The 22,855-nt window shown below is 40.2% G+C and overlaps 2 protein-coding genes and 1 non-coding gene across 6 annotated transcripts; 2 read left to right on the top strand and 1 right to left on the bottom strand.

Moving 5' to 3' along the window:
* The first annotated feature begins 3,849 nt into the window (after nt 1-3,849).
* On the top strand, nt 3,850-7,953 carry LOC109526814 (uncharacterized). 4 transcript variants are annotated; one of them, XM_019888346.1, is made up of 5 exons: nt 3,850-4,220; nt 4,551-4,589; nt 5,507-5,761; nt 5,986-6,232; nt 7,072-7,953. In XM_019888346.1, the coding sequence occupies exons 3-5, from the start codon at nt 5,531-5,533 to the stop codon at nt 7,431-7,433; spliced, it is 840 nt and encodes a 279-aa protein (XP_019743905.1). In that variant the 5' UTR covers nt 3,850-4,220; nt 4,551-4,589; nt 5,507-5,530; the 3' UTR covers nt 7,434-7,953. The 4 variants fall into 4 exon arrangements, with proteins under 4 accessions (XP_019743905.1, XP_019743902.1, XP_019743904.1 ...); XM_019888343.1 differs by having other exon boundaries at nt 4,551-4,590; nt 5,485-5,761; XM_019888345.1 differs by lacking the exons at nt 3,850-4,220; nt 4,551-4,589 and adding an exon at nt 4,666-4,799.
* Nucleotides 7,954-9,392: 1,439 nt separating this feature from the next.
* Nucleotides 9,393-9,474, bottom strand: trnal-aag (transfer RNA leucine (anticodon AAG)). Its single transcript has one exon. It is a non-coding gene; the product is annotated as a tRNA-Leu (tRNA).
* Nucleotides 9,475-9,835: 361 nt separating this feature from the next.
* rbm28 (RNA binding motif protein 28) lies at nt 9,836-21,513 on the top strand. Its single transcript, XM_019888342.1, has 20 exons — nt 9,836-10,207; nt 10,703-10,858; nt 10,940-11,070; nt 11,142-11,217; nt 11,420-11,512; nt 12,046-12,117; nt 13,075-13,171; nt 13,701-13,897; nt 15,883-15,946; nt 16,016-16,125; nt 16,197-16,270; nt 16,344-16,479; nt 17,301-17,365; nt 17,447-17,605; nt 17,706-17,855; nt 19,037-19,111; nt 19,221-19,308; nt 20,193-20,340; nt 20,822-20,936; nt 21,202-21,513. Exons 1-20 carry the CDS (start codon nt 10,090-10,092, stop codon nt 21,337-21,339), a joined length of 2,262 nt encoding a protein of 753 aa, XP_019743901.1. The 5' UTR covers nt 9,836-10,089; the 3' UTR covers nt 21,340-21,513.
* Nucleotides 21,514-22,855: the final 1,342 nt, after the last annotated feature.

The raw sequence follows: 22,855 nt of genomic DNA, 5'->3' as shown, positions 1-22,855 counted from the left end.
CACACTCAAATCAGTTAAGCAAGTAATTATGTATGATTTCTATTTTATAGTCATTTTGAAACACTGCAACACAATAGCTTTCTATGAAAGGTGATACGGGAAATTCTTTGGGATTTTTCAAGCTTTTGGGGTGCCCACCGGCCAACTTCCCTTCATCCCACTCGACTAGCTCCACCCCTGCACTGAACAGCAGCCGAATGCCGTCTGTACACGCCTCACCAGTGTTTTGAAGAGAAATTGTTATTTTAGTTGGAAATAGTTTATTTGTATCTCTGTACTGTATAGCTCGAAAAGCTCTACGAGATATGAACCATTTTAGGAGTAGGACTGCTCACACTTTTTCTGTTCTCAACCGTTCGCCACAAAGGCGGGCAGTAGCCGACTGTTGTCTAACCACAGCAGATCAATACACATCATTGGATGCTATTGACAGCTGATGCCGTTGTGGCCTTTGTGCTAAAGTGGCAAACATGCAGCTCCTGCAAAAAACAACATTCTCTTTGAATAGCAAAGGCATGATAGTCAACCGAGTGAAGATCCTACTGAGTGCACTTTAACATTATTATGACTATTATAATCATAGGGAGGATTTTGAGATGTTGTAGTCGTAGTCTTTGTCTGATAAACAAAACTGCAAGGTCGATTGAACAAACTGGAATGGAAAACCAACATAAATGCTGTGTATAAGGAAATTAGTACCGGTAGATTGTATTTCCTGACGAAGTTCAGGTCCTCACTTGAAATAAGTATTCCCCCTGAAGTGCGAAAATTATTCCTGGACGCTGTGCATTATTTTTCATATGTACTACACATGTACATGTTATGCAAATTAAGCCAGACACTGTACATCTTATTGTTGATATTCACACCTTGTAATTTGCACTAATTGTTCAAATATGACTTCATTGGGATATATCATGTATACTTCCATACTATGCATAATAACAGGTTTGAGATTTTTATAATTGATCAACATGTCATTGTAAATCACTTTCAACATTGTAATTCCCTCGTGCACTAATTGTATAAGAATTCTGCAATAAATGTAGATTATAATATCTTTATTTATTGCTTACACCTACTTAAGAACAACAGGCAATACCTTAGATGTCCACCTTTTGTCTTCCTGCTTAGATTATACTGTATTACATTTTCTCACAATATGAGTTTCAACAATTGTCACAAAATTGGTTTATCACAACAGAGCACATGAAACACTCTCATCGACCCATACAGGGAATCGAACAGGAAGTAGGCCATTTTGGTTCGAATTTGGGGTAAATATCAGAGCTTTTATTGAGATGAGAATTTATCTCACTGAGCCCAAATTTGAAGCAGGTATCCTGGACAAATGGGCAATGCTATTTTGTGAAGCTTATTTGCCTACACCATCTATAAGGCAGGCATAGCTTCGTATCAAAGTGCGATGATCAATTCCTGCATTTGACATGGAAAAACAGCAAGGGTCCGTCCATCATAATCAAATTGGCTCATATCTAGTGCATTTATTCAGAGTGGGGTGGGGGTTTAATCCACTGATTTTGTGGCCGAATTCAATTCCCTGGGATGTTCTAAAATAGATGTTGATCCACATAAGTTTGGATATAAAACTAAGTTACACGTGAGCTCCTTCCACTGGCTCGCCCATGTTTAAGATTGCACTCATCATATAACAAATATCCACTGAGCATATTCAGGTTCTGCCAAATTCAAATGACACTTTTAAGTCTCTTTCTTGTCCAATATATAATGAGAGAGGTGCTGAATGTTGTCGAATGATCCGTTGTCAAATGTCAAGAGTAAAATTAAAGTAATCAGAAAAGTAGTTGTGTAAGAGATGGCAAATATTTCCCACCACGCCAATTTTGATGAATTTTCAGTTGATTTACACAGCTGGTAAAGTGCAGTGAAAATGCGACCTTCCTTCCGTTTGATCCATCCGTTGTTGAGCGACAGTACAGAAAAGCACCAAGCCAGCCGTGAGTAAGGCGGCCGGAAAGGAACAATGGCAGGCTAAACACATGAGGTCAGCCAGAGACGCCACCAAATGATCGGTGCCTAACACTTGGTGGTCTAAATCCATTGGGGTTGCTGTTTAGATAAGTCGTAATCCAGCAAAGACAAAGTCAGCGGGGACCCCGGTGGAGGGTGGGATCCTACCGGGAATGACAACAAGATGCAGCAACAAAGCTGCACAAGCAAAGTCAGGGACAACAGGACCTTGGGCCAAAATGGGCTTTCTTTATCTTGTTGCCAAAATCTGAAAACTGAAATTACTAAATGTAAGATAAGGATAAATGGTGGAATACATGAAGCAAAAAAAAAAAAAAAATCTCTCTCTCTCTCTCTCTCTCTCTCTCTCTCTCTCTCTCTCTCTCTCTCTCTCTATATATATATATATATATATATATATATATATATACACACTGTATATGGTTTTCGTGTTTCAGACAATTCGTTTGGTACAATTCAATAGAGATGAATCTGCATCACAAATTATTAAAGCTGCCAACTGTGACAAATGGGCCTTCCACAACACTATCCCAGGCCAAATCCTCCAAATGATTATTCAACTTTTACAACATGCTCTACCCACATACGATGACTTAGGCTGAACAAGCTAATCAAATCGGGCTCATTTGAACTAATTCTCTGGCGGAACGTTGTCAAGTTCAAGCCCTGGAATTTTTCCCAAATGGTCGCTTCACACCAAAATGGCTGACTTGCTGTTCAATTAGTGTAAGAGTGCTTGAGATTATTTCATCCTGTTATGTTATGTCCAGCCAATGCCATGTTGATTAATGAAACAAAACCATAGCAAATCCACAAAATGACCATCAAACTCTGATGCCAAGTTCCGCCCCCATTTAATGATGGAGGAAAAGACATTCTAAATTTAGTCTTGCTCATGTGTTTAATGTTAATGCTCATTTGGGTGAAATATATTGTACCATTTGTCAATGTATGAGCTCTGAAATTTTCCACAATATGGCTGTTTAAAATCAAAATGAACAACTTCCTGTTTAATTTCTAGCTCAATTATGTAACTATCTATGGCAGCAGCAGAATAAATTCTGAACCCCCACCCCACACCAAACAAGAACAAGAACCAAAAAATTCTGGCAATTAAAAGAAAAATGCATCCAAGCTCGTCAGGAGAAGCTTCATCAGACATTAAGATAATGACCCAAACACATTGCCTACACAACAAAGGATTTCATCAGCAGGGGAAAACGTGAAAGGTCTGAGATTGACCAAGTCAATCAACAGACCTTAACCCAAAAGAGTACGCATTTTACCTTCCTGAAGAGGAGACAGAAGGGAAAAACTTCCAGAAATAAACAAGAACTGAAAGAGGCTGCAAAAAAAGCTTACAAAAGCATGTGAAATGAATAATGCAAGGATCTGGTGAAGTCAGTGGGTCACAGGTTTGATGCAGTTATTGCAAGTAAGGCATATGCCACCAAATATTCACTTTAAGTTAATTAAATAATGTCCGTTCCTATACTTTTGCTCACTTGAAAAATGGGTGGCTTCAAACTAAAGGTGCTCTGTTATCAGTTGTTTCACACATTTAGATTTGAACACCATGAAGTAAAAGCTGGAATTCTCAACTTTTGTCTCATATTTTTTATCTTTTGATGCAAAACTCAAAATGTCTTCAGTATGCAAAAAAAAAGTGAAGGAATGAACCTCGCCTTTCCGACTAATTTATACTTTTTATTGTAGCTGCTTTTCAGCCGTAATTCTAAATTCGAAGACGAGGATGATCTCGTAACACTGAAATCATTACAGTATTTTGCGTGTTGTTCAAAATATTCGTCACAGACGCCAAATGTGACACCTGAATACCGCAAAATCTTCGACTACTGGTAAGTAAACCAAGTCCCTGAACAGTTTCTGAAGAAAGCACATTTAATATTACGTGCTACATGAACTATAAAGTATGAAACCACAAACATTGCTCACATAGTTCAATGATGACAGTTTACCATTGTGTGTCACGAAGAGGTGACGTCTTGAAGTCTTCCTGACGTGCTGACGCTTTAAAGTTCAGGAGCAAACATTACATTCAAATGTATTTTATTGTACAACAATATAGTTTCGATCGTCAAGTGAAATACAGTAGTCCTTTTTCAATTGAAGTTGACAGCTGATTTCACGCACGCTCCAGCAGTGGACTCATCTCTTAACTCAGAGGGGCCATCCAACCGAGGCAGGTAGGCAACCGGGCATTCGTCCCCCGTCCGCAATCTACGTCCTATAGCTCTCATACATGACAAATGCACAATTTTTTGAATAAACGTCAACTCCAGTGTTTATTTCGGACGACAGTCTGGTTTCCCTTTCGTTTCCTTTCTAAAGGGGGCAGCAGCATTGCGCTTGTAGGCTTTGAAGCGCATGATGCAACATGAGGAAGAATAAGTGGTTATTCTGCATTCTTTGCCCCACTTTTGTCTTGTTAGGAAGACTTTCTTTTCCCCTTTTTTTCTTATTAGTGCCGCAACTACTAATATTTGAACATATTTTTGTTCATTTGTTTGTTACAGAGTATAAGACGATCACCGAGATGACCAGGAGAGAAAATTGGTGGGTAACAATGTTTACAGTTCATTATCAAGCATTATTTCTCGAAGCCTTAGCGTTATAAACCAGGGTGTAGCACGTTATTTTTTTTTCAAGAAAAAAAAAAGAACTAAAATACAGTATTCATTTGCGGTTTGGTTGTTTTTGCTAAATTGAAGTTTTTGAACTTTTTGACAATAACTGCTAACAGCAGTGCGGACTGTCGCCGACAAGGTCTGCAATCGTTTTCAAATCTAAAACGTGTAACTTTACGAACGCTAGCAGAAAGACTCGACATTGATTTTGACCTAATAAAAACGACTTGCTCGCTCATGCCGCATAATGTACACGAAAATAACGATAATGAATGCATTAACTAGGCTGTACATCACAGTGTAACGTTAATGTTAACAGGAAACTATAGTGGTCAAACCGATTGTAGTTTCACATGGGGAGTTTCATCATCTGTCAAACGTCACCAACACTTAAATATTTATTTTTTTGGAAGGCATGGTGCCTTCTTCTGAAATACTTGAGCACTACCGAAAACAATTATGTTTTACTTTATGTGTCTCTGTATTTATCTGGGCGTCAGTGACATCTCTAGACAACAATATATCAAACATTGTCTTGTAATAGTCATTCACCGTCAAACACCTCAGGCTTGTATATTTGTACATTATGCATTTGTGCATACAAATTGTTTTGCATTGTAGCCTTTGATCAATACTCATTATAAATGCTCCCTGGATACTTGTGATATTCCCATGTCATGGATGAGAAGTGTTAACTGCAGGGCAATATGTAAAACAATTGTCTTTTTTTTTTTTTTTTTGTACTTGCGGTTCCTCTTTGCGAATTGATGTTGTCATTCATAAGCTAATTTCACATTTTCAACTGACTATAATGTCTCTCAAGCCCTCTGGAGCCTGTTCCTCCCGGTCCCCCGGCAGCAGCATCAGAGATGCTGACCAAGAGCATCTTGCGACGAAGCTTCTCCTGCCTGCGCCTCAGTAAACATATCACCCTCTACATGAATGAGCATGTTGCACCCGCACCGTCAGATCACACCTACGAGGACCAGAAGCCTCTGACGCTGATGCTGCCGTGGTTGGGAGCGCGTCCCCAGGCCGTAGCCAAATATTGCGACATCTACCTGCGCACTGGCTTTGATGTCCTCGTCGTCGAGAGTGAGGTATCTATCTATTGTTGGAGGAAGGGTGGCCTTTCTTCCCCCGCGTGTTCGTTGAATTTCGGGTAGTTAGAATATTGGTTATCCGAATACAGGCTGGAGACGATGAACAGGGCCTTCGAAGGTTTTATTTGCAGAATATTCCGGGCACGTGAGTTACAGACAATGGCTGCAGCAGATCACAAGTGCAAAAACACAAAGGACTATCAATCTGTCTGTGCTTGCAGGTACAAGAATTCCTATGGCCTCGTTGGAGTTTGCAACACGGCAAGAAGCTGGTGGAGTTGTTGCACAGTGACCGCTTTGCGTCGCGGCCGCTGCTCGTCCACGCCTTCTCCATCGGCGGTTACACCTTCGCACAGGTGATGGTGCTTGTATCCGAGGACCCGCAGAAGTACAAGACACTCACCGGGAGGATCAAAGGACAAATCTATGACAGCCTGGTGGTGGGCTCTGTGGAGTTGATGGCTTCAGGTCAGTGTTAATCTTGCCGTCACATCATACTGAATGATGTTTGATTGGTTGAAAGCAAGGAGGTGTGAGAACACATTTCTGATTCATTTGTCATGCTTTGCCACTCAGTTTCTTGATGGTTTTAGGATATATTTATGCCGCTGAATTTGTAAATATTTTTTTTCCAGAATTGGCTCCTGGTTTTGAGGTACTTCATTTTTTTAAAGTGCTAGTAAAACAATGTTTTGACATTGGTATTCTCTTTATTCTCTTCATGCCAAGCTTGCCCATACACTATTCTTTCATTTTTGCTGCAATATAATGAAAGGCAATTGTTATGGCAGCACCTTCTACATGCAAATCATGTTCCATGTGAAAGTCTGGCTGCAAAATTTGGCAGTATCAGCACTAAAATACAAAAGAGGTGACATCAAAACATAAACCCTACTTTTAGTAAGAGCATATTCATTCTCATTCCATTAGTTTGGAAAAATTCCCCAAAAATATACCTAAAGAAAATATGGAGCTAACTGAAAGAAAGCCCAAATGATCCGGAAACCATTAAAGTATCTGGCACTTGAAAAAAATGTTGGCCTTTGTGATCAGTCTGTTTTAATGGAGCATTGTAAAAATGTGAGAATATTTACTGTTGAGAGGTTGAAATTCTGACAGGTCTTAAAACAAATCATCGATCATCAAAATGGTTGTTGTTTAATTGTTGCGCCTCCAGTTAACCTCTGTTGATAAGGTAAACAAAAAAAAACACAATAACAATAGCATCACGCCCATCACAATTGAAGTGAGCAAGTGCCTCGTTAAAACCGGTCAAATGTTTAGCAAGTGTTGTGTTGCGTGTTCAGGTGTGGCCAAGATCGCATTTCCTCGCTGGGAGACGGCAGTGAAACAAATGAGCCTGCTGTACTTCAACACGTTCAAGCGTCAAACCACTGACTACTATAACAAGAGCATCCAAGTCTTCTGGAATTCTCCCTTCACCGCGCCCGCGCTCTTCTTCTACTGCGACAACGACCCGCTGAGTGACCCGCGTGCCCTGGAGGAGGTCATCGACTTCTGGCGGGGGCGTGCTGTGACCCTCACCGCTAAGAAATGGGAGTGTTCCAAACATGCCGGCCACCTGAAGGCCCACCCGCAAGAGTACGTCGACACTCTGGAATCCTTCGTCCACTCGCTTTCTCTTGTTCCGCTCAAAGCTAAGATGTAGCTTGAGAAGGGGAGAGGGGTGTGGGGGGGGGGGGGCAAACTCACTCCAAACTTGGCCCACTTGCTGTTACTAACTTCTCAGGTTCTAATAGTTGTAGTCAACTCATTTAGTCAACTTATTTATTTGAAATGCAACAAGTGTTGTCGTAACAAATGTACATTTCAGGTCTATATTTACAATGAAGGAGTTTTAAGACCAAACAACAAACAAAACAGTACATCTGCATTCATATAGCGCTTTCACAAGAGTGCAGCTGTCACAAAGCGCTTAAGGCTGCATTGAGGAAAAAAAAAAATAGTATTCCACTACAAGATTAGAGTTGTAATCTTGTGAGGATGAAGGTGAACTGTCTCAAAAGAAATTTGTAAATTTTCCCCCCAAAAAGTTTTGGGGTTCTTTTCCTTCTTGACTTTTTTTTTTTTTAGATAAAAATTGTCCGTTTGAGAAAATAAGTTAATTTTCAGAAATAAAGTTGCATTTTATGAAGGAAGAGTCCTAATTTTATCAGAGTGAAGTGTAATAATAATAGGAAAAAGTACATTTTTTTCATTTTAATTAAGAAAATTGTTAATCTTACAAGATTAGTTGTATTTTGTATCAGGAAAATCTGCAATATTACATGTTGAAAGTTGTTTCCTCTTTATTCTCCAAAGTATGACTTTAATTTTAGTAAGATCACTCCCTTTGCCTCTTGAAAATGCAACTTTTACAAAGCTAGATTTATTAATTTTTGTAAGATGACTCTTTCTCTAAAATGTTGTTTCTTTCTCAGCTATGTTGTACTTTTCATATTATAACCCCCCCAAAGTCCCAATTTATTCTCGTAAATTTTCAATATTTTCGCGAGATTTTTTTTCTCAGTTATCAAAACTGTATTACGACAATTTTCTCGAAAATATCAAATGTTTTTCCCTCAAAAATATTACTTTCATGCACAACTTTTTCCCTCAAATTTCTGTTTGCAACGTTCCTTGAAAATAGAGCTCGACTATATTTCAACTTGAAAATATTCGATAAGCGGTTCAACTTGTTTGATTCTTTGGCACATTCGCCTGAGAAGAATGGAGCAAAAGGCGTCGGTTTTCTGTGTGTGTTCATTGCCGATGAGTAATGTTGTTACTGAGTATAAATAAAGTTTTCTGAATCTGAATTACCACTGCACTTCATTATCAGAACCTGTTTTACACAAAGGTTTGATTGGTTTCTCGGGGTTGATACAAATGAATGTATGGTGGAAGTAATGTCTCTTGAGACTTTTGTTTACTTGCATTTTTGGTTGGTGAAAAATTTAATGCCTTCATGTGTGCATAATTTCAAAATAAAGTTGGAATGTATCGATTTGTCTTATTATAATTTATAACACTATTTAATTTCTTCAGTTGTCTTGATTGCATTGTACTTTTGAGTGGCATAAAGCTGCCAAGGATCATTCGTCAGCAAGTATTGGCATGCTCACTCTTGAACATTTACCTCTAATTCGCTTGGCAAAATGTGGACAAATGTTTTGCTGACTTCATGTTTTGACCATTTGCAAGTTGTGTGTGTGTGTGTGTGTGTGTGTGTGTGTGTGTGTGTTCTCGCGTGCGAGCACATATGTACTTTTATTTTTGTGAGGATTAGTGGTTCAGATAGTGGATGTATATATATTTGTTTTGGAGACTGAGGGCTACTACTTGGGTACTGATTAATGCCAAGGGCTACAAATTTGATGCAGACGTATAAAAAAATGCTCAAAATGTGATTATTTTTTATTAATAATTGAGGATATTTTAATCTGCAAACACGGGTCATAATAATTTCGGACAATAATTAGGTAATATATGACATCAACATGCAGCAATATTTTCATAATTCTCTGCTACTGTTCATATTTTCAAATTATTGCTGTTTTTAGAACAGACTCGTGAACGACTCGTGGTCCTTGGGCGTTATTTGGTCTTTTTCCTTAAAAAACATTTCTGGCAGCGGTGGGATTCGAACCCACGCCCCCGAAGAGACTGGAGCCTTAATCCAGCGCCTTAGACCGCTCGGCCACGCTACCTTGGTAGGACCAGTTGTTAGATGTTTCTGGGTAGGTAATCTACATGTCAATCGAATGCGGAACGGGAGGCGCGTGTCTAAAAGCTCAAGAACTACCGCAAATGCAAGGTCAAAACTAGTCTCCAGTAACATAATAAAAAAAATGAGCATGTTCACCGAAAACGTTTTAGTTGTTTTCCTTTAACCGTAATAAATGTAACAGTTCAAAAAGAAAGCGAACTACGTTAATGTAAAGCATGTTCGGTAACAGGTCATACCGGGCAAAAACAAGATAGTTTGCTCGCCTCGACACTGTGGGCAACAAGTAGCGATAAACTCCTGTGCGGAAAATAAACGCAGAAGAAGAAGCGAATGACGACTTCCGTTCGTACAGTTTTCGTGTGGCTTCCAAGATGGCCGCCTACATCATGTAAACATGCGACCTAATTTGGTCGTGCCCGTCGCAGAAATTTCATATATTTAACTTAATTTCCGCTGTAGTAACTTATACGATATTAGATAGTTAAACAGAACCGTGAAGATTCACCGTTTGGGACTACTTTTGAATAATTAATTTTATCCTGAAAGACAGTCTAGCATTGACCTGCTAACGTTAGCGAGGCAGCAGATAGCAAGCATGCCAGGTCATACTCTGTTCGTCAACTGGTTGCCGAAGTCCGCTTCGAATGAACGACTAGAGGAGATTTTCTCCGAGATCGGTCCTGTCAAGCAATGTTTCGTGGTCAAAGACAAAGGTGATTTTTCCTTCCTTCTTTGGCATGACCTCAAACTAGTCTTTTTGAAAAAAGTAATTAAACTAAGAGAATTTATGGGATTAAACCAAGATTTTACAAAATTGAAAGTTAATATGGGGAATATAAACGTATTTTGCATCCATCCTCCCTCCCTCCCTCCTTCCACTGCTTATCCAGGGTCGAATCGCGGGGGCAACAGCTTTTGCAGGGAAGCCCAGACTCCCCTCTCCTTAGCCACTTCTTCCAGTATTAAGTTTCTCTTGTAACGTAAATTGGACTAAAACAGCTCGATTTCAAGCAAAGCAGACACCGTTATCTCGCCCGGTGTGTCTTGCATTATAATCAATTTCGGTTTGTGCATATTATTCACTGTCAAGCTGAAATGTCACCCCCCGCCAGTTTGTTGGTTATTAATCAATGACAATTGACAATTAAAGTAATCATTATTTGCAGCCTTTGTTTTTTCAATCATATGCCTGTCTTCCTCTGCACTAGGTGCAGCAAATTGCAGAGGATTTGGCTATGTGACATATGCATTGGAGGAGGATGCACAACAAGCATTGAAAGATATCAAGGAGTATGATGGAACGAAGCTTTCGATTTCGGCGGCTAAGAAGAAATCGGTGGACAAAAGGGGAAAAAAGAAAACAGGTCTGTATGAATTCCCGCAGTGTGGTGCACTCATACAAATTTTCTGCTAATGATCCGTGTTTCTGTTATTCTTATATTTAGCTAAAGAAGAATTTAATGCAGCCTTACCAGCAGGGCCACCACCACCGAAGGCAACTGAGCGGAATGTTAAAAAGACCCTCAAGAAAAGGACCCTAAGAGCTCGACTTATCATTAGGAATCTCAGTTTTGAGGTAATGTCTGCTTCTTTCGCAGGAACTGTCACAAGAATGGTGTTAAGTTGACAAAATGCTTTGTGTTGCAGTGCTCAGAGACGGATCTTGTGCAGATTTTTGCCCAGTTTGGAGAAGTGCTTGATGCCAAAATACCTCTTAAACCTGGTAAAAGCCTAGCACTCATGCAGATGTTATGAAATGTGCTTATCTGAACATATTAGACACACATGCACAATCGAACAATGAATAAATAAAGGCAGTTCATTACCATAGGATTCTTGTGCTAGGCCTCTGGTTGGATGGAAATTCGACAAGGGTTGTTCTTTTTTTTTTCTTGTCTTAATAACTTTTTTTGGTCTTTTGACAGATGGTAAGATGCGAGGCTTTGCATTTGTCCAGTTCAAAAATTTGATCGGGGCACACAAAGCGCTTCGAGATATGAACCTGAAAATGATTAAAGGTAATTCTCATGTATTTTTATGTCTCTACACTTGTGCATTGGTATGACCAATCTTTTCAATTGGTCGCACCGGCACAGACTTGGTTGCACCCTTTTTTTGGAACGGTCCAGCACGCAGTCTCGGTTGCCATAATGCGGAGCGGGTTATGCACGCCTCAATTAATGGGAGCGAGTTGAATGGAAAGCCGTTCTTTATCAAGTAAAGTGCAAGTTAAGTTAGAGGGCTGTTCACTCAGCAAAAGTAGACTTGCAGACTTGTATGGTGATTGATTCAATTTATGCAAGAAGGTTTTAACCTGACGCACGTTCACGTCTTCTGTGTGCTGTCTGACAGACGGACACAGATGTTTGAGTGCCTTTGATGTATGCGCCTGTAGAAGAAACACACACTTTAGTCGTGCGACGGAACGATCTTTTACCACCACATATTGAAAAAATCGGAGCATTTGCGAGCTTGATGGGTGCACTGTTGGGATCATGTTTTACTTGTATTTGTCAATGTTATTCATATTGGCTCACTGTTCCATTTTAAGGTCGCCAAGTGGCTGTTGACTGGGCTCTGCCGAAGGACAAGTATGTTGCCATGGTGGTGACTCCCAGTGAAGGTAGAGAGCAGTGTCACATTTGAAATTTTATAGACTTTTTTTTGTAAACAACATGGTGCTTCTGGTTGGCAGAAAGCAAGGGACTGCAGCTGATTTGATCTGAAAATGATGACAAAAACTTGCTACATGGTGTTATAACCAAAACCTTGGTCTTGAGACTTGTCTGGAGACCAGATTTTGAAGGTTTTGGTCTTGTCTTACTGGCCGGACAGCATTTTCTGTCAAGACCGGTTAAGATCAGGACTGATGTGCTATTCTTCAACTTCATATGTGTTAATGAGAAGCACACGCTAGAACAATAAATGTGTTCAGTTGATGTGTTTCTAACCGCCGCCACCCTCATAATGACTGCAAGCTTCGCAGTGTTGTGACTGAGGATTTTTAGTGGTCGAGGTAATATTTAGATACCCCACCTTGCACGTTTAGTAGTGCTGGGAAAATAAAGCTTTGAATTTCCTTCTTGAACCAGTTGTATGATTTTTAACCCTCTAGATGGCATTCTTATGTTCAACATTGGGTTGAAAGTACACTAACGTGCCATTTTAAATCCCTTTGTTAAACCAACAGTGCAATCTCGAGGAATAACTGGTTCATGAAGCAATTTTGGAGCTTCATATTCCCATCCCTAATGTTTAGGCTTCGTCTTGGTCTTGACTTGTTCTCGACTCCCGAGAGTCTTAGGCTTGTCTTCATGTCAGTAAAGTCTTCGCCACTGTGGCTTCATAATAATATACCCCAAAAGTTGAAGGTTTATTTTAGTTTCCTTCCAAAAAAAAAGTTGAAACCAACAGAATCCTCTGGCGACATACAGCGCCAGGGTTTGTTGAATAATGGTGCAATCAGAGCTACTGCCACCCAGAAGTCCTTGTGACATCTTGGTAAAAGGTCTATGACAAGCTATTTTCAGAAACGTCCCTAAAATCCTGTACATCACTGACAAAGTTGTTGATTCCACAGAGTGTACGACTGGTGAAGATACCGCTCAGAAACAATCGGAGCCTCAGGCTGATGCTGAGGATAAGGACAAGGAAATGTGTCAAGCAACTCACAGGAAGTAGGACCCTCAAATGTGTCACCAAACATAAAGGAGGAACTTAAGTGAAACATTTTGTCAAATCTACCACCGTCCACTGTTGACTGAAAGTGACATCATAGTGTCCTCGCACTCGCAATTGTGAATGTTACCTGACCAAACTTTGACATCACCTTCAGTCGACAGCAGGGGGCAGTGCTGGATAAAATATTAACCCCCTCAAATGGATGAAAGCGTGGATTTATCTGCTTAATTCTTTTTCCACCAATGTGATATTGACTGCAAGCCGAATGCAGAGTGCAACTTTTGTTACCTTCACAACTGGGGCGAAGTTCGGGTGTTGTGAGAAGGCGAGCGGTTCCTATGATCTGTGGTCATCGTAGCGATGACCCTGAATGTGAGGAAAAAAGAAGTTCAAATTAAGACAATAGAAGTACGGATGAATTTTCACTCGTGGAGGCGGCACTTCATCATGAATCCGCTTGTGAGTTAGTGCATGTATACATTAGTCACTCACATTGGTTGTGTGTTGCGCTATTTCTGCCCATAGGTTCAGTCCAAAAGCATCCGGACCACAGGAGGAGGAGGAGGAGGAGGATGATGATGACGATGATGATGATGATGATGATGATGAAGAAGAAGAAGCAGACAGTGAGGAAGACAGTGACGGTGCTAGCCTTGATTCACCCGAGGATGAAGATGAGAATGATGATGAAGATGAGGAGGATGTTGATGAAGACCAATCAGGTCGGGCCTTGAGAACAAACAAAAACGAAACTGAATGGTTTTTTTAAATGAGGAAATAGCACTTTTTGATATTTACTTTATAAAACATTTTGTAACTTAAATATAATGCAAAGACCGCACAATTCATCCATCCATCCATTTTCTAATCCGCTTATCCTCACGAGTTTTAACCCTCTAGATGGCATTCTTATGTTCAACATTGGGTTGAAAGTACACTAACGTGCCATTTTAAATCCCTTTGTTAAACCAACAGTGCAATCTCGAGGAATAACTGGTTCATGAAGCAATTTTGGAGCTTCATATTCCCATCCCTAATGTTTAGGCTTCGTCTTGGTCTTGACTTGTTCTCGACTCCCGAGAGTCTTAGGCTTGTCTTCATGTCAGTAAAGTCTTCGCCACTGTGGCTTCATAATAATATACCCCAAAAGTTGAAGGTTTATTTTAGTTTCCTTCCAAAAAAAAAGTTGAAACCAACAGAATCCTCTGGCGACATACAGCGTAAGGGTTTGTTGAATGATGGTGCAATCAGAGCTACTGCCACCCAGAAGTCCTTGTGACATCTTGGTAAAAGGTCTATGACAAGCTATTTTCAGAAACGTCCCTAAAATCCTGTACATCACTGACAAAGTTGTTGATTCCACAGAGTGTACGACTGGTGAAGATACCGCTCAGAAACAATCGGAGCCTCAGGCTGATGCTGAGGATAAGGACAAGGAAATGTGTCAAGCAACTCACAGGAAGTAGGACCCTCAAATGTGTCACCAAACATAAAGGAGGAACTTAAGTGAAACATTTTGTCAAATCTACCACCGTCCACTGTTGACTGAAAGTGACATCATAGTGTCCTCGCACTCGCAATTGTGAATGTTACCTGACCAAACTTTGACATCACCTTCAGTCGACAGCAGGGGGCAGTGCTGGATAAAATATTAACCCCCTCAAATGGATGAAAGCAGTGGATTAATCTGCTTCATTCTTTTTCCACCAATGTGATATTGACTGCAAGCCTAATGCAGAGTGCAACTTTTTTTACCTTCACAACTGGGGCGAAGTTCGGGTGTTGTGAGAAGGCGAGCGGTTCCTATGATCTGTGGTCATCGTAGCGATGACCCTAAATGTGAGGAAAAAGAAGTTCAAATTAAGACAATAGAAGTACGGATGAATTTTCACTCGTGGAGGCGGCACTTCATCATGAATCCGCTTGTGAGTTAGTGCATGTGTACATTCGTCACTCACATTGGTTGTGTGTTGCGCTATTTCTGCCCATAGGTTCAGTCCAAAAGCATCCGGACCACAGGAGGAGGAGGAGGATGATGACGATGATGATGACGACGATGATGATGATGATGATGAAGAAGAAGCAGACAGTGAGGAAGACAGTGACAGTGCTAGCCTTGATTCAGCCGAGGATGAAGATGAGAATGATGATGAAGATGAGGAGGATGTTGATGAAGACCAATCAGGTCGGGCCTTGAGAACAAACAAAAACGAAACTGAATGCTTTTTTTAAAAAGAGGAAATGGCACTTTTTGATATTTACTTCATAAAACATTTTGTAACTTAAATAGAATGTAAAGACCGCACAATTCATCCATCCATCCATTTTCTAATCCGCTTATCCTCACAAGGTTTGCGGGCGTGCTGGAGCCTATCTCAGCCTGAGCCGTTTGCCAGACAATCGCAGGGCACACATAGACAAACAACCGTTCACGATTTTCTGCAATGTGAGGCGGACGTGCTAACTAGTAGGCCACGGTGCCACCCTGGACCGTTTGTTCTTCATGATTAATTCATGGCTGCTCCAACTGGTGTGCATGACTTGGCCACTGGGCAGCAGTATAACGCAGTCATGCAATGCAAACCAAAGAGACTTTGTCACTCCACTACTCTAATTGACTTTTGCAATCTGCGGTAATATTAGGTGGAAGACACCTTGTGACTGGAGTGGGGTGAAAAAAAGGTAATATTTCTTTTGTTTGCACTAGCTCAAAAGAAGTCAAAGACGCCGCTCCCCTCTGACGTGATGGAAGGAAGAACAATTTTCATCAGGTTTGCACTTCTTTTTTCCTCGTCTTGTAGTTGTTGTTGTTCTTCACTCAGACTCTTGTTGCTTTCCAGGAACTTGTCTTTCGATACCGAGGAAGAGGGCCTGGAGGAAGTTCTCCTCCAGTATGGAGAAATGAATTACATCAAGATTGTTTCCCATTCAAACACGGGACATTCGAAAGGTTGAGCCCAACATGACCACTTGGGACCCTGTCTTGCATGTTCTTCGCCTGACTCTGCTCTTTTCGCCCAGGTTGTGCCTTTGCCCAATTTAAAACCAAAGAGGCAGCGGACAGATGCATCGCCGCAGCGCAGGACACAGCAGAGGTAACTTTTCAAATTTGCGCTTCCGATGTCGCATATTCATGTTTTAATACTATCTTCGCGTCTTCGCTCGCAGGCTGGCGGAATCCGAGTGGACGGGAGGAAGCTGCTGATTGTGGCCGCCGTCAACAGAGAGGACGCTGCCAAGTTGAAGGTCAAAAAGGTCAAAGTCCAAACAGGCACCAGGAACTTGTATCTGGCTAGAGAAGGATGTGAGTTAATCCCTCTTGCTTTTTGTTTGGAGTGCCACACAAACAGAAAAGTCAAATAAACCAAAATAGCTCTCAGTCGAGTTATTGTAAGATGGTAAATACATGTTATTTCATAACTGTTCTTCATTTAATTGCTTATTGAAAACTGATTTTGTATTTCTGCTCATAAAATTCGGTTTATAATGTCTGTTTAAATAATCTTTAGTTTTGAAAATATATAGTTAATACTACACTGTTAATTTCATTTTTTTGTACATATTTTCATCTGTACTTTTTAATATATATTTTTAAATAATGCATGCTTTACAATATTCTTTACAAATGTATCTGATATTTCAACTTCATTTTAAAATGCAATGTAATTTTATTTGTCACTACATATTTTAAAATCCACTTTTATTTTTAGTTGTTTTTCAAATAATATTCGTTAATTAGTTAGTGGTCCAGTGGTTAGCGTGTCGACCCCACAGTGCAGAGGTACCAGGTTCAATTCCAGCTCCGGCCTCCCTGTGTGGGGTTTGCATGTTCTCCCCTGGCCTGTGTGGTTTTTCTCCGGGTACTCCGGTTTCCTCCCACATTCCAAAAACAAGCATTGCAGGCTGATTGAACACCCAAAAATTGTCCCGAGGTGTGAGTATGAGCGCGGATGGTTGTGTGTGTGCCCTGCGATTGGCTGGCAACCGGTTCAGGGTGTCCCCCGCCTACTGCCAGAAGACAGCTGGGATAGACTGCAGCATGCCCCGCGACCCTAGTGAGGATAAAGCGGTTCAGAAAATGGATGGACGGTAATGTAATAAATGTGAATTTGTGTCCTCCTTCAGTGATCCGTCCTGGAAGCAAGGCGGCCGAGGGCGTGCCTGAAGCAGACATGATCAAAAGAGCCAGAGTGAGTGAATGCTCGCAGGAGGACGAACATGTTTGGCATTCCATTCATTCATTGATCCTTTGATTTGCCATCTACATGCAGTTTGAAGATTTAAAAAGAGCCAAGCTGCGGGACATCAACGTGTTTGTCTCCAAGAATCGTTTGTGTGTCCACAACCTGCCAAAATCTGTGGACGACAAGAAGCTGCGAGCGCTGTGCTTGCAGGGGCTCGCCGGCACCCAAAGAGTGAGGATACCGGAGGTGAGCGTAAAACGTCCACTAGAGAGCGATCTTGTTATTTTTACTTACCACTTTGTGTATTTACATTTATTTATTTATTTATTTATTTTTTACCCTCCAGTGTCGCATCATGTATGACAGGAAGCCTGAGAAGGGTCAAGTCATGGGCCACTCTCTAGGCTACGGCTTTGTCCAGTTTCAGGAGCACGAGCACGCTTTGGCCACGCTGCGCTACCTCAACAACAACCCCGACATCTTTGGTGCACACAAGGTTGGCCTCTGGCTTTCCCTCGTTCTGGCTTCATGTTTTGTTCATTATTATCATATTTTTTTGTTGAAGGTACAAGGTGCTTCACAATCAAAACCACCAATAAACAAAATAGAGCGGTTCATACAAAAGACTAAAATACAAAAGAAAATCAGTAAGTAAATAGTTACGAAATACAAAAAATTTGTATAAAACCAACAATATTAAGTAAAGGGCAAACGTGTTGGATTGCTTTCCCAGTCCCTCTATGATGAATTGTCATTAAAACAAACCCTTGGGGAGGGATGAGTGGAGCGGGCGTTCTTTTGTTTATTTCAACAAAAGTTAATGTGGTGTGCACGCAGGTGCTTTTATTATATTTGGTGACAGTGTTGTTGTTACACATTATTGACGTTTCAATGACAAACATTCTTTATTAAAATTGATTTAGGATTGTGTTTAAAAGGCCATATTCTCCAAGAGGAATACATTTTCTTTTCATTTTGTCTGTCCACGTGAGGGGAAAAAAAAACAAACTATTCTTCCTGAGAAAATAATTACAATAAATGCTAGGGTATGTGTTTGGATTCAAGATAAAGAAAGTCTCAGAAGAGGGAAAAACATCCAAAAAGCAAAACTTATTTTGAAGGGTGTGATTGTTATTTCACCCTTCTTTTAGTTGAAGAGGAAAACATTATTTTGGAGGTTGTTGTATCACATCACTTTGAGGAATTGTGCACAGTTCTCCAAATGAGATGCAGAGTGTGCTTGCTTCAAGCTGTTTGTGACACCCAGTTGAATTTCACTGTAAAACTGATACGTGCAACAAAAGAGAATTAGGCATTGTGTATTTAACGTCAACATATGTAATTTGAATGAAAATCTTAATGCTAGCATCTCGCGCAAAACAATGTACGCGGGCTGAAGGAAACTAGCAAAAATGTTCCGGTATCGATCAACCGTCAAACAGCTGCAAATGTGATGTACACGGAGCAACGCATACAAACAGAGAATACAACAATACAATTCTGTGTAAATAGTAACTTTGACTGAAAATGAGTTGGAGACCATGTCTGGGTAAACAGTAAAAACCCATAAAAAGCTTCACTATAAAAGTTCAGTAGTACAGCGGTGGCTCAAATACTGAACTGTGGTATCGTAATTTTTGACGTTATTGTTTTATGACTTTGTTTGCCATCTTCCAGAGACCCATCGTGGAGTTTTCCCTGGAAGATTCCCGCAAGCTCAAGATCAAAGAAATGCGACTGCAAAAAAGCAAGGTGTGTGTGCATGTGCGTGTGTGTTCTTTAACGCTGTTTACGTAAAGGTTGAGAAGCCCTGTTCAACATCAGCGAGCAAGTTTTTTTTTCTTTGGTTTTGCATGAACAGAATTTCAACAAACAAGGTGGAAGAGGTAGTGTGACGCCTCAGATGAGACAAGCCTCGACTGGACAAGACTGGAAAAGAAACAAACAAGGTAGAACTAAAGCAGTGTCCTGGATATAAAAATGTACTATTAAATACTAGCAGAAAAGTAATGTCAATGTTAAGAAATAGATCTAATCCGTTTTCTGCACTGCCTAACCTCATTTAGGTCACAGATTTCAACAACAGGGCAAAACACAAAGTGAATAAATAAAATAATAATAACGTTCAAAAATAAAAGAGAGATAGGCAGAGGCAAAAATATGAAATAATATCTAAATCAAACTACAAATATATGTAAATAAAAGAGAATAGATTTGATTAAATTGGTATTCAAAAAAGTATTAAAATGTGTGTTTTCATCTCACTAAAATAATAATTTAATGAAAGAAATAGGTTTTCATATGAGAGGTATTGAAATCCATGCAACACAAATTAATATACAAATATAATAATGAATCAAGATAACTAACAAAAAATAGATTCAAGCATATTAATAAATAAATGGATAATTACATTGACCAAAGTAATTATCGAAAATAAAATGCATAACATTGAAGGAAGAAGAAAAGGTACACAATATATAAATCAGGATGTATTGTTATATAAAGATGTGTGTAAAAAAATGAAAATAGAATATAATTTTAAAGAAAACAATGACAAAACAAAAATGAAAAAAAACAAAACAAAAAAAAACTTTTGTTTTTGGTACATACAGTTATGACACATTTTTTGAGATAATTGATTCACTTGACTCACTTGGCTTCAGGCCATGTGGAATAATTTGAACCTCAAAACCTCTTGATAAATGGACACACTTCCAAACATTTTGTTGCCTTACCACTTCCTGTATGTGCCATAGCCAGGCATCCTGATACTTTTGTCCATTTTTTTTTTCCTTTTCCTCTGTCGGCCCCGTTCAATCCGTCCATGTAGGTTTGTCATCAGCTCCTCACAACAAACCGAGACCCAGCCAACACTGCGGCTTCCAGACCAAGCCCGAAGTGGAGCATGTGGACCTTCAGAATGGAAAGAAGCGGAGGAAAGTGCTGCCCTTCACGTCCCACCGAGGACCCAAGATCAGGTACAGATGCTGTGATACGCAAGGATGCTCCAGTACCAAAATGAGAATCGGCACATTGTTAATATGGCACCCCAGCAGACATTGAATGTTTCTTCTGTTTCTTTCTTCTACTGTATGTACTCCTTTTACAGTGCTCAGATTGAGGCACCACATTACTGAAGTGCCTTGTGCTATAGGCTACATGTAAATGAACGGTGTGATGAGAAATATATGCAGCAGAATGTTAAATCGTCACAAGTTGTTGGTCTAGAGAGGGTTGTACTCGCAACATGTTCAACGGAAGCGTGTGTTTTTTTAAGAATACTTAATATAGAACAGATTTTTACCTCAATTGCAAGACATAATGGTGTTATCAAGCGTCGGCGCTCGAAACCGATAAGTATTCATATGTCAGTACTTGGACTCGTACTTGTGCATCCGTAGTGTTAAGCTGTCGACAGTCTTAAGAGCTGACTCATAACAAGCGTTTGGACTCTTCCAGAATGCGTGACAAAGGGAAGCAGAAGGCTCCGCCCCCCAAGAAAGCTCAGCGTGGAGGCAGCAGAAAAGACCGTCAAACGTGGCAGATGGAGAAGCACACACAGACAAGAAATCAGGTTTGTACAGCATTTTAGCGATATTTTGATGTAAAAATGTGAATGGATGAATAAATTAAAGTTACGAATTATAAAAGTGGAATGAAAATAAATGTATCTAAATAAAAATGTTGTAGCTGGTATATGGATTTATAGGTTTTGATTAAATTCTGCAGTGTGAATGGGCACGTTGTCCTACATTTATAAATGAGTAGTCATTCTATTTTGGAACAATATGTTGTATGGACATAAATATACATTTTTTGTGGCCGCGTTCTCCCTGTAGGCTAAAGGCGCAATGAAGCATTCGAGGAACAGGGGCAGCGATCGTTTTGACAGCCTGGTGGAGCAGTACAAGAAGAAACTTCTCTCACACAGCGACAAAAGCTCTGGTATGAGAAAAAACAAGTGGTTTGTTAACTAAACTCATTTGTATTTGGACGTTTGGAATCAATTCCTGATTCATTGGTGAGGTGTCATAATTGTACACAATGTTTGTATGAAGCCCCTGTGTTAAACTATTGATGATCTCCCCTGTCAAACAAACAGGTGTTTTTATTGTACATTTAGGCTGTCTTTATATTAAAACGATGAAAACGATTGGCTCTGTCGATCATTTTATTGGTTTGACAATCTGTTTTTGTTGAGAGATCACAAGAGAGGGCAACACGGTTGAAAAGTGCCCAGTAAGTCTGCCTCACATTTCTGAGGTTTGCTGTTCAAATCCCAGGCCCAACTTTACCGTGTGCAGTTTGCATGCACTCCCCATTGTTGCTTTGGTTTTCCCTAGAGACTCAGCTTGGCCCCTCATTCCAAACACCTTCATGTTAGGTTCATTGCAGAGACTAAATTGTCTGTAGGTGTGACTGCATAAAAATCCACCCCCCTCCTCCGCCTACAATAATAGAAAAAGCTAATGATGGTTTTATTCAAAAATTGTTATTCCTAGCAATAACTTGCAGAAACAAAAAAAATATATATATTTTTACAGGTTTTGTCAAATTGTATGCAAATAATATCTTTAATAAACACAATTGTGGAGGCACGGTGGTCGACTGGTCCGCCTCACAGTGCAGAGGTGCTGCAGGGTTCAATTCCGGCGCCGGCCTTCCCGTGTCGTGTTTGCATGTTCTCCCCATGCCTGCGTTGGTTTTCTCCGGGTAAGAAGTGTTAAAGGCCTTGAAATACATTCAATTTTTATGGCATAGGCACACGCTCACCCTTAAAATTATCGACATTGTTCACCAGACACAGAATGAAGCTCCTCGCAAGGCCATCTCTGTCCCCAGACCTAAACCCCAGGACCCAGGTTGCTTTATGTTGTCAGATTCTTAGCGGGTAGTTGTTGTTGAAAAATAGGGTGGTCGGAAAATTTGCAGTCGTGCAGTGCTCATCAACGAATATGCCCTTTGAACTGTTGAAGACCCCCCCCCCCCAACCCCCAAAAAAGTTAAAACAAGTGCTCCAGAAAACAGAAAGATGGCTGGATCATGAGAGTTAACTGTAAATTGAAACAAAAGTCAATTTATTATCCATTTTTCCTTAAATAGTTTTTTAAAAAGCAAATACAGTACAGTACAAAAATATACAAAATGCAAAAAAAATATACAAAATGCAAATTTGAAGGCCATAAATAGCAGTAACGGAAGAGCTGGTGGTGGGTGTTGACATAAATAAAAGCCCAGTATTTAAATAAGAATGAAGCCCCAGTGGTCAGCACATCTGCCTCACAATTCTGAGGTTCTGGTTTTGAATCCGGGCTGCGCCCTTTCTGCATTGGTTTTGCATGTTCTTGCCGTGCTTGTGCCGGTTTTCTCCGGCTTCCACATTCCTCAAGCATGCACGTTAGCTTTATTGAAGACTCTCAATTGTCCGTTGGTGTGAATGTGAATGATGCCAAAATCCTCTTCCTGCTTTACTATTTTTTTTTTGTTTGTGTT

This window comes from Hippocampus comes, unplaced genomic scaffold (genome assembly GCF_001891065.2).
Source record: "Hippocampus comes isolate QL1 unplaced genomic scaffold, H_comes_QL1_v1.1 scaffold112, whole genome shotgun sequence".
Lineage (NCBI taxonomy): Eukaryota > Metazoa > Chordata > Actinopteri > Syngnathiformes > Syngnathidae > Hippocampus > Hippocampus comes.
The sequence above is the reverse complement of the archived record's forward strand: the minus strand, read 5'-3'. Positions and strand labels throughout refer to the sequence as shown.